At 47.7% G+C, this 11584-nt stretch overlaps 1 protein-coding gene across 1 annotated transcript; it reads right to left on the reverse strand.

The window, feature by feature from the left end:
• Window positions 1-461: 461 nt before the first annotated feature.
• LOC106495075 (keratin, type II cytoskeletal cochleal) lies at window positions 462-10489 on the reverse strand. Its single transcript, XM_013955469.2, has 9 exons — window positions 9978-10489; window positions 8957-9165; window positions 5952-6012; window positions 5359-5454; window positions 4627-4791; window positions 4348-4473; window positions 2872-3092; window positions 2105-2139; window positions 462-1368 (listed from the first exon to the last, which is right to left on the reverse strand). The coding sequence occupies exons 1-9, from the start codon at window positions 10371-10373 to the stop codon at window positions 1172-1174; spliced, it is 1506 nt and encodes a 501-aa protein (XP_013810923.2). The 5' UTR covers window positions 10374-10489; the 3' UTR covers window positions 462-1171.
• Between the last annotated feature and the right edge of the window lie 1095 nt (window positions 10490-11584).

Below are 11584 nucleotides of genomic sequence, written 5' to 3' on the forward strand. Positions count from 1 at the left end.
ACAGAGCAGCACAGACAAGGAACTCAGCCAGGACCGAAGAAGCATGCAACAGGGAATCTTTATTAACAGCCTTGTGACAAACTCTCAGACCAAAAGGCAGAAAACTTCAACCAGAGATACGATGCTAGGATACGGCTGAGCATGCAATACAGCAATTCTGTGCAGTTTCTTCAAGTTATTTATTTAATATTTCTTTCCTCCTACTGCAGTAACAACCTAACTATTCCCTTGGCATGTTTAAGTTGAAGACACATTTTGGCAGGAACAAGTCATTATTGTAATGATGCATCAACAAAACATGCTTTTTCCCTAGCTGTAGAAGAGACATCAGATATCACTATGCTTTGAAATACAGGGTGGTAAACAAAGATGTCCAAGGATGTCACTAGGATGTCCAAGGATGGGGAATGTCATCTCCCATTTTAGCGTGTTGCTTATAAGCAATTTTATATCTCTTAAACTTTAGACTTCTTTTAGGGGGAGGGAATGACTGGGGAAACTCGTTTATGAGTTATTTTGTTATAAAGAGGCTGAAAGTAAATCTGTCTGCATTGTCTTCGGTAGGAAATCAGCTTCATTCAGAGGAGATTTGTTGAATTCCATTTCTGGGCCAATTTCCAAAGAAAGTAAGGAAAAATCCAAAACAATTTCACTGTTTTCTTCCTGGGATATTTTAAGAAAATAAACCCAGACTGAAATCTTAACAAGGGCTGGCATTTTCTAAGGACCCCAAGGGTATAAGGTATTCCAAATCATATCCAGAGGGAGATAATCTTCTGGTCTCTTTTGCAAAACCACAGCAGAAATGCGGAAAAGCTTGCCATTCAAATGATTGCTTTGCCCTTCAAAGGGTGAAATTCAGCCCTGAGCAGGGGGTAGACCAAGCACACAAGTAACATGTAAGCGTTATCCTGCCTGCTTCACTGGGGAAATTTCACCCTACAGGCTTGAACCTGCTCTCAGTGGAATGGTTCCCACCAAGTTCAACAGTGCAGGATCAAGCCTTAGGCATGATGCGGCAGGGTCAGGTACTCTGGTAATGTCTTATTCCAATTCATTCATTACTGCAGAAATTTTGCAGCCAATTTGTCCTATAAAAGACACCACAACTTTTCTTTCTATGGTTTCCCCCCCCGTGTATTCGGGTACTGCTGATTTCGGTTCCTGTAGTTTATTTCCTTATGCTTCTCCTGGTGGACGAGGTTGAGGTCACGGTGTAGGACTGGGAGCCACCCCCAGAGGAGAAGCCGAGCGCCCCGCTGCCCATGACTCCTCCCAGGCTAAGGCCTCCAATTCCTCCTCCAATTCCTCCTCCCAGAAATCCACTGGAGCTGGAATAGCCACCTCCACCGCTGGAGCTGACCACAGCTACGGCACACAAAGAAGCAAACCAAGCATGAGCACCAGGAAAATTCAAAGCCAGCATGGCACCCTCACAAAAGGGGCATTTTTAAATTGCAGCAGTCAGATGAAAACTCTCTGCAACCTCCTGCAAAAGCCAGGGCCCCCGTACTAATCTCTTATCACAGCCTGGCCCAGTGTGTTTATCTCTGTGCTAAATCAGATGCACGCAAGGGTTGCACAGCCCACCCCCCCTCCATCACTCAAGTCTGGCAGGGGGCCACCTATCAGAAGCAATCAGGGGGATGAAAAGCAGAGTGACTGGCTTAGAGAGCTGCAGATAATGTCTCTGAAATACCAGCATCTGAAATACCAATGTCGAGGCAAGATGACTGCTCAACACTTCCCAAGCCAGAAAGACACCCTCTAACATCACCTTTCCACTCCCTTCAGCGCCAGGCAATTGCTTTTTCCCATTAGCACACTTTTTCCCCCATACAAGAACGGGAGAAAAGAAACAAAAGGATTATTATTCCCCCCAAGTTAAATTTTATACAGAAAATTTAGGGTTGAAGTCTGTCATGGAGTCAACAGCACCATCAACGTCTAACCCAGGGGCTCTCATTTAAGCAGGGGTTTAACTTTGCAGAAACCAAGGCAGGGCACAAGGCTCCTGCAGGCAGACCCAGCTGGTCCCATCTGCATTCAATTTCTACAGGCATATGGCTATGCGTAACTATTATAAATTATAAAATCAACTCACAGATGTTGACATTGCCAATTCCATCGCCAGCCAACCTGTTGGAGAAGAAAAACAAAGGCAAGAAAAGGAAGAGGATGAGTTGGACTCTGTATTACTCAGTGCTCCCTTAGGGCCTCAGTTCTGAGGATAAAGACAATGGAGGTGAGTTATTATTGTTGCTATAAATAATTCAGACAAGATAAGTGTGCCATCCAGCGCTTTGTTCTGGCCCTACATTTACAAGCTCTGTTATCACCTGGGGGGGGCGCTGATAGAGTAACAGCAGCTCTGTCCTAATTCCACGGGGATCTGACCAACTTGGAAGTTTTCTGTCACAACATTGAAAGTACACTGGCAAACAGCTCCTTTTTTTTTTTTGATTGCACATTTTCATCAAAAATATCCAGTCTTCCCCAGAACCTTCCAGTTTGGCTCTTCTGCAAAAAAAATTTTCCAGGGCCAAAAATCGGTTTAAAATGCTAGATTTTATCTTCTGCATTGCCTTCAGAAATTGGAACTGGGCCCTTGTAATGTTCCCATGATGCAAACAAAGGGAAATTCAGAACAGTGATGGGCTGCCTTTCTCACAGTCTTACATTTATCACCTGCCTTCAGATCTGTGTGCAAAGCGGATGAGAAACACCATCACGTGGCTCTTGAAGCATCACTCACTTCTGACACTGAGGGAGATGGACCTTGCAGACCAGAGGGCTGGATTCCCTTCAGAACAGCTCTGTGGTGTGCAGGGCTGGACCCCTCCTCATGTAAAACCCACAGGCTGCACCCACCTGCTCTCCTCTCCCTCCAGCAGCTTCCTGTAGGTAGCGATCTCAATGTCCAGGGCCAGCTTGACGTTCATGAGCTCCTGGTATTCCCGGAGCTGCTTAGCCATGTCCTGCTTCGCCTTCTGCAAAGCTGCCTCCAGCTTCTCCAGCTTTGCCTTGGCATCTTTGATGGCCAATTCACCACGTTCCTCTGCTTCAGCAATGGCTGCCTCCAGTTTGGCACGCTGTGGAACAGAGCGGGGGATGTCAGTGGGCGTCTTGCCTCCTCAGTGGAGGATTCTCCTGCCTACAGACTTCTGGCATCTACAGACCAGCCCATCTCTATGGCTCTGTAGAGCACTGCAGTCACCCGCTCTAACTTAGACCCCGAGAAGTTCATGCCCACATAACTTCTCTGGTCACCACACCAGAGAGAGCAGCTTGCAAAGGAAGATCAACTCATCCCAAGGTATTTTCTTCAGAAAGGTGATTCATTTGACCCTATTTCTCTCCGCTGGCTACTTTCTCAAAAGACTTCCAGCTGACCCTCAGCTCCTCAGCCCACCCACACTGCACACAGCAGCACAGCACGTAAGGGTTAATGTAGGCTCAGGTTTTCTCTCCTGCTATACCCCAGAGCTTGTTCAGAGCCAGTTGGTCTTCAGCAAGCTTTGATGTGAGGCAAGCATGGACTGGAGCAGACCTGAACTTAAACAACACAGACCTACCCCAAAAACATCCCTGTGGGGCCACATCAAGTCAGCAGTCTAACGCACCCTCAACGGTGCCCCCCGCATCTCCAAACAGAGCTGTTTTTTGGCAGGAAGGGATCACAATGAACACATGTGCTTTGTACTCTCATTCATTATTCAAGGGAGCTGCACTGGGTCAGCTATTTGCTTGCAAATGTGCGTTGAAGCCTCCCTGCCCTGAAACTAAACAAACAGAACTGGATGAATCACAATGGCTTATCTCCAGCTTCATGCACCCTGTTTTTTCACAGCCAAGATTCAGTCTGAACCACTCTCTGGTCTGACTTTCACCACCCCTTTGATAAAGTGATAACCGCCCCTCGAGAAAGCAAACAGAACTCCCATATAGGTGAAAAATCCTTTTATGGTGCCCAGACACGGTGCACTCCCTTCTGCAGAAAGGGAGTGGACATAGATCCAAGAAGTAAGAGGGTCCAAGGAATGTGCGTGGCTGGGTAGGATGCTGCATACAGCCTGCCTTTCCGAAATAGGTCTGCAACACTCCCCTTCTGCCCTCCCAGGTTCCTTGAGGACTCATTCTTTCCTACAGTTCAGCTCCCTTTCAGCACTATGTTTTCCATGACACAGTTTATCCCTGTTGCAGAACTGCCATGGTCTCATCTTTAAGTGTGAGCATTGCAGGTATCCCCAAACTGCTTCTAACAGATGCTGTGTTAAGCCCTGACCCCTGATACACTTGTCGTTAAACTCACTGCTCTGCAGCAGGAAAACAAGGGAAGCTCCTCACCTGGGCTTTCGCATTCTCGATTTCACCCTGCAGCCTCTGGATCATGCGGTTTATCTCCAAGATTTCATTCTTTGTGTTGCGCAGGTCGTCTCCGTGTTTCCCAGCGGTGACCTGCAGTGCCTCGTACTGTGACGGACAACAGTATTATTACAGTATCACCAAAAAGGATGGAGTCAGGCTAGCAGCCAGTGAGCCGGCTGCAATCTCTCCACACTCATCACACACAGGATACGCACAGTAATGGAAGTTGTTACTGCCCTTATCTCTCCTATAACTTACCTTGCTCTGGTACCAGGACTCAGCCTCCGCTCGGCTCCTGTTGGCAATCTCCTCGTACTGTGCTTTAACCTCTGCAATGATGCTGTCCAGGTCCAGGTTGCGATTGTTGTCCATGGACAGGACCACAGAGGTGTCAGAGATCTGGGCCTGCAGCTCATGAAGTTCCTGCCAGTTGCATTAAAAACAATACTATTAACCACTGACTTTTAAGGATCTCTCTTTTGGAAGCCAAGCAAGAGAGAACCTGAGAAGAAAAGGAAAGGGAGGCAGACAAGAAAAATTCATCAAAGCAATCATTAGTTAGAAGGAAACCCACTGAATCACATCGACCTCACATAGCACAAAGTAACAAACAGCAGCAGAAATGGAGCCAGTTCTCATTCTCAAATTTACCCACTGTTTGGCAGAAAGGTTAGTTTACCCCACTCTTGAGACAAGATCCCAGCATGAAATGCTAGCCCAAGAAGCTTGAGCATCAGCTTCATGACAAAGTGAGAGCCAAGTTCCACCATCTCACCCAAGGATGCACTGTGTCTGGTTGCATGTGAGAATTCACAGGACCTGTACTTGACTTGCAGGCTTACTCTTGCTTATGCAAGGAAGACTCACAATCCCCCCATCACCATTTTCATCTCTGGGAATAGCATGTTAATTTTCCCAGTCACCATTCGCCATTCTGCACCCATCAGTGATGCTACAGTACAGCAGCCACGTAAACAGAAAAGACCTTACCGCTTCATAGAGAGACCTCAGGAAGTTAATCTCATCCGTCAGTGCATCCACCTTGGCCTCCAGCTCCACTTTGTTCATGTAGGCAGCATCCACATCCTAAAAAAGAGTGATAATCCATGACAATTACAGTAGCTCGGATGACTAAGCCCACACTGCCTTTGATGGTTTCAAAAGCAGCAATGAGTCCATCAAGTTCCCCAGGACATCTATTCTCCATGCCTCTTTGCCCAATGCCCCACCATGACCTAAAATCATCTGCCCGTGTACAGAACTGCTGGTGTGCAGGATCCTATACATTCTGGAGGGTGCCCTAGGCCACACACTGAGCTGGGCCTGCAAATCTTTTGCCAGTTTGGATAACAAGGGGGGACATCTACAATATCCATGGGATCCAGTACTCCTTCCTAGGTTCCTATAGGGGCCTCACTCCCTATACTGAGGCAGCCCTCAGCCAGAAATAAGAGCTGTAATTCTTCACCTGTGGTCTCTAGCCAGAGCTGTAGCAAATGGAGTGAAGGGGAAAAGGGGGTAGAAGGGTTGCAAATGCAGGCAAACAGATTTGATCAGGCCCAGCTGATATCTATGGCACTCACCTTCTTGAGCACCACAAACTCATTCTCTGCTGCTGTGCGCCTGTTGATCTCATCTTCGTATCTGCCAAGAAAAAAAGGGAGTGGTTTGAAGTTAGAGCCTGGGTAAAGGAAAAAAAGTCACTGTGAATAGTTACCCAATTTCCTCCTCTCTCTCCCTATTTCTCCTTATATCTCCTCTTCTCTCCTATTTCTCACTTCAGTAAAGTCTATGATTTCTCCAAGCAAGTCAGCCACAGGCAAGGGTTTGCTGACCATTGCAGCAAGTGTATTCTTTGCACAAGACGTGCTAGCTGCATGCCACAGGTCCAGGGGGCTGTCTGGATGAGCTGCTGCCCGACAGCTGTTCTGGTCCATACAGCCATGACCACTAACCTGGAAAGCATTTCCCAAACATGTTCTCACACATTCATTAAAAAATCATTACACTTAGGTAGATTTCTGCTCCTTATCCTCACTCATGGACAGCCTAGTGATGACCTGCAGGATTGTAGTCTATGTCCTGAGGCTCTCAGCTTTTGTACCAGCCCCCTGAGAGAGCAAATACAAATCCAGAAGAGATGCAAACAGATATAATAAACTCCTCTATGTTGATCAAAGCATTGGTTAATGTTATTGTCACTCTGCATTTCCATATTCCAGACATTTGAGAACATTTTGCAGGTGGTGATCACATGTCAGTGTGCTGGTAAGAGCTAAGTGTAATTATTCTCATTCTGCACAGAGCGGTTACGCTTCAAAGCCCCACCAACTTCTAATTTAGGCTACAGCCATTCTTTGGATGTTCACCTTTAGATGCAATGAACTAGATCCTCAGCAGATATAAAGCATGTTCAGCTGAACTTATTGGAGCCTCACTGATTTAGACCACTTGCAAGCCTGGATCTCAGAGCCTGAGTTTCAGCATTCTGAGTACTGCCAACCTGCCAAAATGAACAGCAAGAATCCGCTAGATGAATCCTGTCTGACAAACATCCGAGAAACAGCGTGGTAGGGAAGAGAATACAAACCACAGTACTTGAAACACAATGCTCCAGCCAGCCAAGCTGCCTTTGCACCTTTCTTATTCAAACAGCAAAGTCAAGCAGGGGTCATTAGAACAGGAAACACTTTCTCCGGCTGTTTCGGAATTGCTGTTGCCAAAGCTACAACACAGCTCTGTTTATTTACACAGTCTCTGCATGACTAGCACTGTAATTTCTTGCCTTCTGGAGTGCAAGCTACTTCAATTTCAACAGTCTTCCTGTAAACTCCCACTCTGCTCTGCACTGGAAGTTTGCTATGCTAACGTAAATGGATGTTGTCCCTTTGAGGTCAATGCAACTGCACCTATTGTTATTGGAGAGTAATATATGACCTGGAAGTTATGGGACTGTATTGCATAGGTGCAGTCTGCAGCATAGCGCAGAAGGGAATCAGAGTCTATTCTCCAGCGCGGATAATCAGAGATTGTTGAAAAGCTGGAATCATTCTAGAATGGTTTGTCAAACTCATTTCCTGGGGGAACCTCCACTGAGCCAGCCAACAAACTGGCAAATTGCTCAATATTCTCCATTAACTCTCAAGGTGCCCCAGGAAGCCCAGTGCGCTATCGCACTTCGGCGTGCCCGGAGCCAAGCCACGTGGACAGCGCAGACACGGTGCATTCTCACCCTTGCTTACTTTGAACCACACCCTTAGTCAATCTAGGTACTGAATCAGGGACTGAATCTGATCCTTGAGAGCCTCGTGCAAATATAGAGCAAATCTTCCCCCTACCCTAGAAGTCAGTAGTGAATTACTGTGTAAAACGGGTATATGCAAGAGAGGCAACAGACCCATAAAGGGCTAGACATGTTTTCGGCATTCAATTTAGGAGACTAGATTTTCTTCATACTCAATGGGGAGAAGCAGGTTCCAAACTTCTGTTACTGAATCTTTGCTCCTTCCTGCTACACTAGGACCTTAGGCTCCTAAATCCTACCTGCCTTCCCTTCCCTCACTAGATAAGGGGTTTAACTTCTCAGCACAGACCCCTAAGCTGGAGGAATAAATATGCACCCGTGCACCTTTCTTTGCATTCACCTGAGGTAGGGCCATGACTTCTCTGGGTGCAAACCAGCTCCTTGCTGTTGCTTTGCAGAGAAGCAAGGCGGATTTACACCAGCTGCGGATGAGCACACAGTAGAGATAACTGAGCAGGACTGGGGGAAACATCATTCCCATGCACCTACTCGGGAATTACTGTGTATTGACTTTCCCTCAACACACCCTGGGGATTATCAGATCTGTTTGTTTTCAGTTCCTGTCTGATTCCTGTCTGATCCAGTTTGCTAGCTCCCTTTTTTTTTTTTTCTTTTCTTTTTTTTTTTTAAAGCATTCCTCTGTACAGGTGGGTTGGGCACAGGCAGGGACAAAGGCTACTTTCTTCATGGGACTCCTCCCAAGAGACATGATTTGGATAGAAAAGCCATGATTTGGACAGAAAAGCCCCTTAAAAATTGCAGGTCACCTGCTCCATTACCTACACATTGAACAAGCTCCGACCTGCAGAGCTCTCAAGTTGTCCCTACAGACCTGAATGGACACGTGGGCAACCCAAAACACAAAGCCATCCTGGAGGAGGCTTCAGTGCAAAGTCAAGAGGACGGAGCCACTGAAAACCATGAGGGAACAACGTGCCAGGAACAACAAGCAACTACCGTACTGCATGCCTTCTCTTCCGCCAAGGGTGGCTACAGCCATGTCCCTCACTTGGGGTGAGATTCACCTCTCCTAAGGGACCATCTAAAAGTTGGATGTGGCCAGTTTGAGTGGAACAGGTGGCCCAACAGTGAAAGGTGAGCCCAGCAATGATTCAATTCACCTTTCAATGACTAGAAGAATCCAGGCAGCTTCCCTGAACTATACACCTAACTCATGGCTGGCAAAGGTCTCCCTCCCTAGCAGAAAAGTGGGGGACATCTTTGCCAAGCTGTCAACCAACTTGTCAGCTCATTGCACCGTTAGATGGGAAGCTTATACATTACTTGTTCTTGAAATCCTCAACAAGATCCTGCATGTTCTTCAGTTCGCCCTCCAAACGCCCTTTGTCATTCAACAACCCATCCAGCTGACGCCGCAGGTTGTTGATGTATGCCTCAAACATGGGAGCAATGTTACTCCGGGCGGTCTTCTGGTCCTGGAGGAGGCTCCATTTGGTCTCCAGCATTTTGTTGTGCTGCTCCAGGGACCGGACCTGAAAACCAACCAAGGGGTCATTTGTGAAAGTGTGAGGAAGGGGAGCTAGCACATCCCCCAAAGGAAATTACATTGGAGTTTGGATCCTGGGGAAGGATGGGCTGGAGAAGGTATCTGAAGAATTCAGTTTGCTCAGAAGAAGCACCTAGATCCTGGAGGGTGATAAAGACCATGTGGGAGCATTGTTTGCTACTCTGGGGCTCAGCTTATGACAGGTGAGGCTTTGTATTTAACTAAAGATAAGCAAATTCTGCCTGCATGACACTTGAGAAAAGCCATCCAAGGACTTCAAAGCCAGCCAATTACATGAACTCCAGGTCCAGATTCCTGGCATTTTGAGGATGCCTGAGCTCAAATTTGCAGCACAGAACATGAGATGAATTGGTTCTAAAGAGCAAAGCCACAGAGATACAGGTCAGGAGAAACAAACACAGCAAACCCTGATTTATATCAAGGCCTGTTCTACTGGGTCAATTCCTCTCCAAAAGGCCCCCTCTCCCTGATTTGGGGGTGTTATGCTTGGGTTCAGATTTGATCTTTAAAGCCTGCACCCATTTTAAGAACAATACCAGCCAAACAACGGGGGAGCAAAGCTGGCCTAAAAGGGGCAAAATCTTTTGTTGAAGGCAACACAAGCAGGGCTTTAATAAGAGTTATCAGATTGGAGCAGATAAAACACACCATGCTCTTGAGGACCTGGTCCTGAGCCCATTTGTGTCATTGAGAATCCCCCACTGAGTTAAGTGAGCTTTGGGTCAGGCCTGCCTTTAAGAAGCACCCACAGAGCCATCAGCTTTTCCAATACCTCACCTTGTCAATGAAGGAGGCAAATCTGTTGTTGAGGGTCTTGATCTGCTCCTTCTCCTCTTTCCGCACCCGCTGGATATTGGGGTCGATCTCCAGATTCAGGGGTGTCAGGAGATTCTGGTTGATGGTGACCTCCTGAATACCCGCAGGGCTGACTCCCATGCCGAATCCACCACCATAGCCATATCCAGAGACAGTGCTGTACGAGCTGCCACCTCGACCGAAGGAGGTCCGCTTGCTGGCAGAGCCGAGGTTATAGAGGCTGGAGCTGCCAAAGCCACCTGGCCTGCCAAAGCCAGCACCCCCTCCTCCACGAGTTGAGGAGACGGTGCTGACTCGAACTTTGCTGATCCCTGGGATGGCTGCGGAGTGAGAGCTGAAACTCACAGACCGGGACATGGCTGCTCCGAGGATGTTTTCTGTATCTCTCACCCTTCAAAAGCTTGGGGAAGCTGTGCTGGAGACCCAGAGAATGAGCGAGTTCTCCTGACTCGCTTCTCCTTTTATCCGTTAGGAGAGCTGGGCTTGGCTAGAGGGCAAAAGAAGGATCGTTTTACTGCCTCGGAGAGCTGGGCGTGCCTGGCAGCCTTCCCACCCTCCGTCAACCTGCTGAACTCTGGCGAGCAAGAAGGGAAGGGCCAGGGAAGGGGGACACGGCACATCTGGCATGCCACGGCCCTGCGCTCAGGCCTGGTTTTGTTCTCCGCCTCCCCTCGCCTCTGCCACATGTGCAGCCGAGGGACATTAAGCACTGGCGCTCCTGCTCTCACCTGCTCTGGGGTCCCTTGGCAGAGAATTAAAACGGGACAAGCCTGATCCCCGTTTTCTCATGGTCTCTCCATTCCTCCCTGCTTAAGTAAAAGGATGTTATAGCTAGAAGAGGGAATATGCACTGATTTTTAAGTCTTGACTGCAGAGCAGGCAGCTCCCCCCTGCAATAGCAGAAAGGAGATAAGAGGCCTCAGTTTGAGGTCCAGCCCATTTAACATAAACCAAAGCCAGCTGCAGCCTCGGACACACACCGTACTCCGCCAGCAGAGCCCAGCTTTGTCTTTGCTTTTGCTTTCTCTTTCCTGCTAGCACTAATGTAAGGGCGCTTTAGGTGGGTTGCACCCTGCATATGGAAATACCCAGTGTGCCAGTCCAGACTCAAAAGAGTATAGGTCAGATTGCTGCCTAAACTTCTGGGCGCTTATGCAGAAGAGGAAGAGAGAAAAAAAAGACAGTTTCAAGGGCTTTCTGCATTTTTGAATAGCTGCAAAAGGATGGTCCCCCTTACTATCAGGTCATAAGCCCTGCCATGAGATTTCAAAGTCTGGCCTGGACTCAGAAGGCAATCCAGCCAAGGAAAATACAGTCCTGCTGTCCGATAAACCACCATAAAGCCAAAGCTGTTCTCAGCAGCCTTGGAGGGAACACCAGTTCAGCAGTAAGAGAACTGAACCTCACCCCAATTTGCACTATCAAGAGTCAGATCCATGAAAAGCCATTTTCTAATCCTAATTACCACCGAGTATCACCATTGATTCTAGGTGAGGACGAGTCTATCTTCCATTCAAAGTCTGAGCTTTCTGCTCTGTAGCAGTAGCAACCTAGTCCATGCAGTAGGG

This window comes from Apteryx mantelli, chromosome 33 (genome assembly GCF_036417845.1).
Source record: "Apteryx mantelli isolate bAptMan1 chromosome 33, bAptMan1.hap1, whole genome shotgun sequence".
Classification (NCBI taxonomy): Eukaryota; Metazoa; Chordata; class Aves; order Apterygiformes; family Apterygidae; genus Apteryx; species Apteryx mantelli.

Bases quoted from the DNA above. Each gene is read 5' to 3' on its own strand.
- LOC106495075 (XM_013955469.2), bottom strand. From the start codon at position 10,373: ATGTCCCGGTCTGTGAGTTTCAGCTCTCACTCCGCAGCCATCCCAGGG. The intron at 4,792-5,358 runs GTAAGGTCTTTT...TGCAACTGGCAG, and splicing joins TGAGGTCTCTCTATGAAGCG to GAACTTCATGAGCTGCAGGC. The intron at 1,369-2,104 runs GTGAGTTGATTT...TGTGTGCCGTAG, and splicing joins AATTGGCAATGTCAACATCT to CTGTGGTCAGCTCCAGCGGT.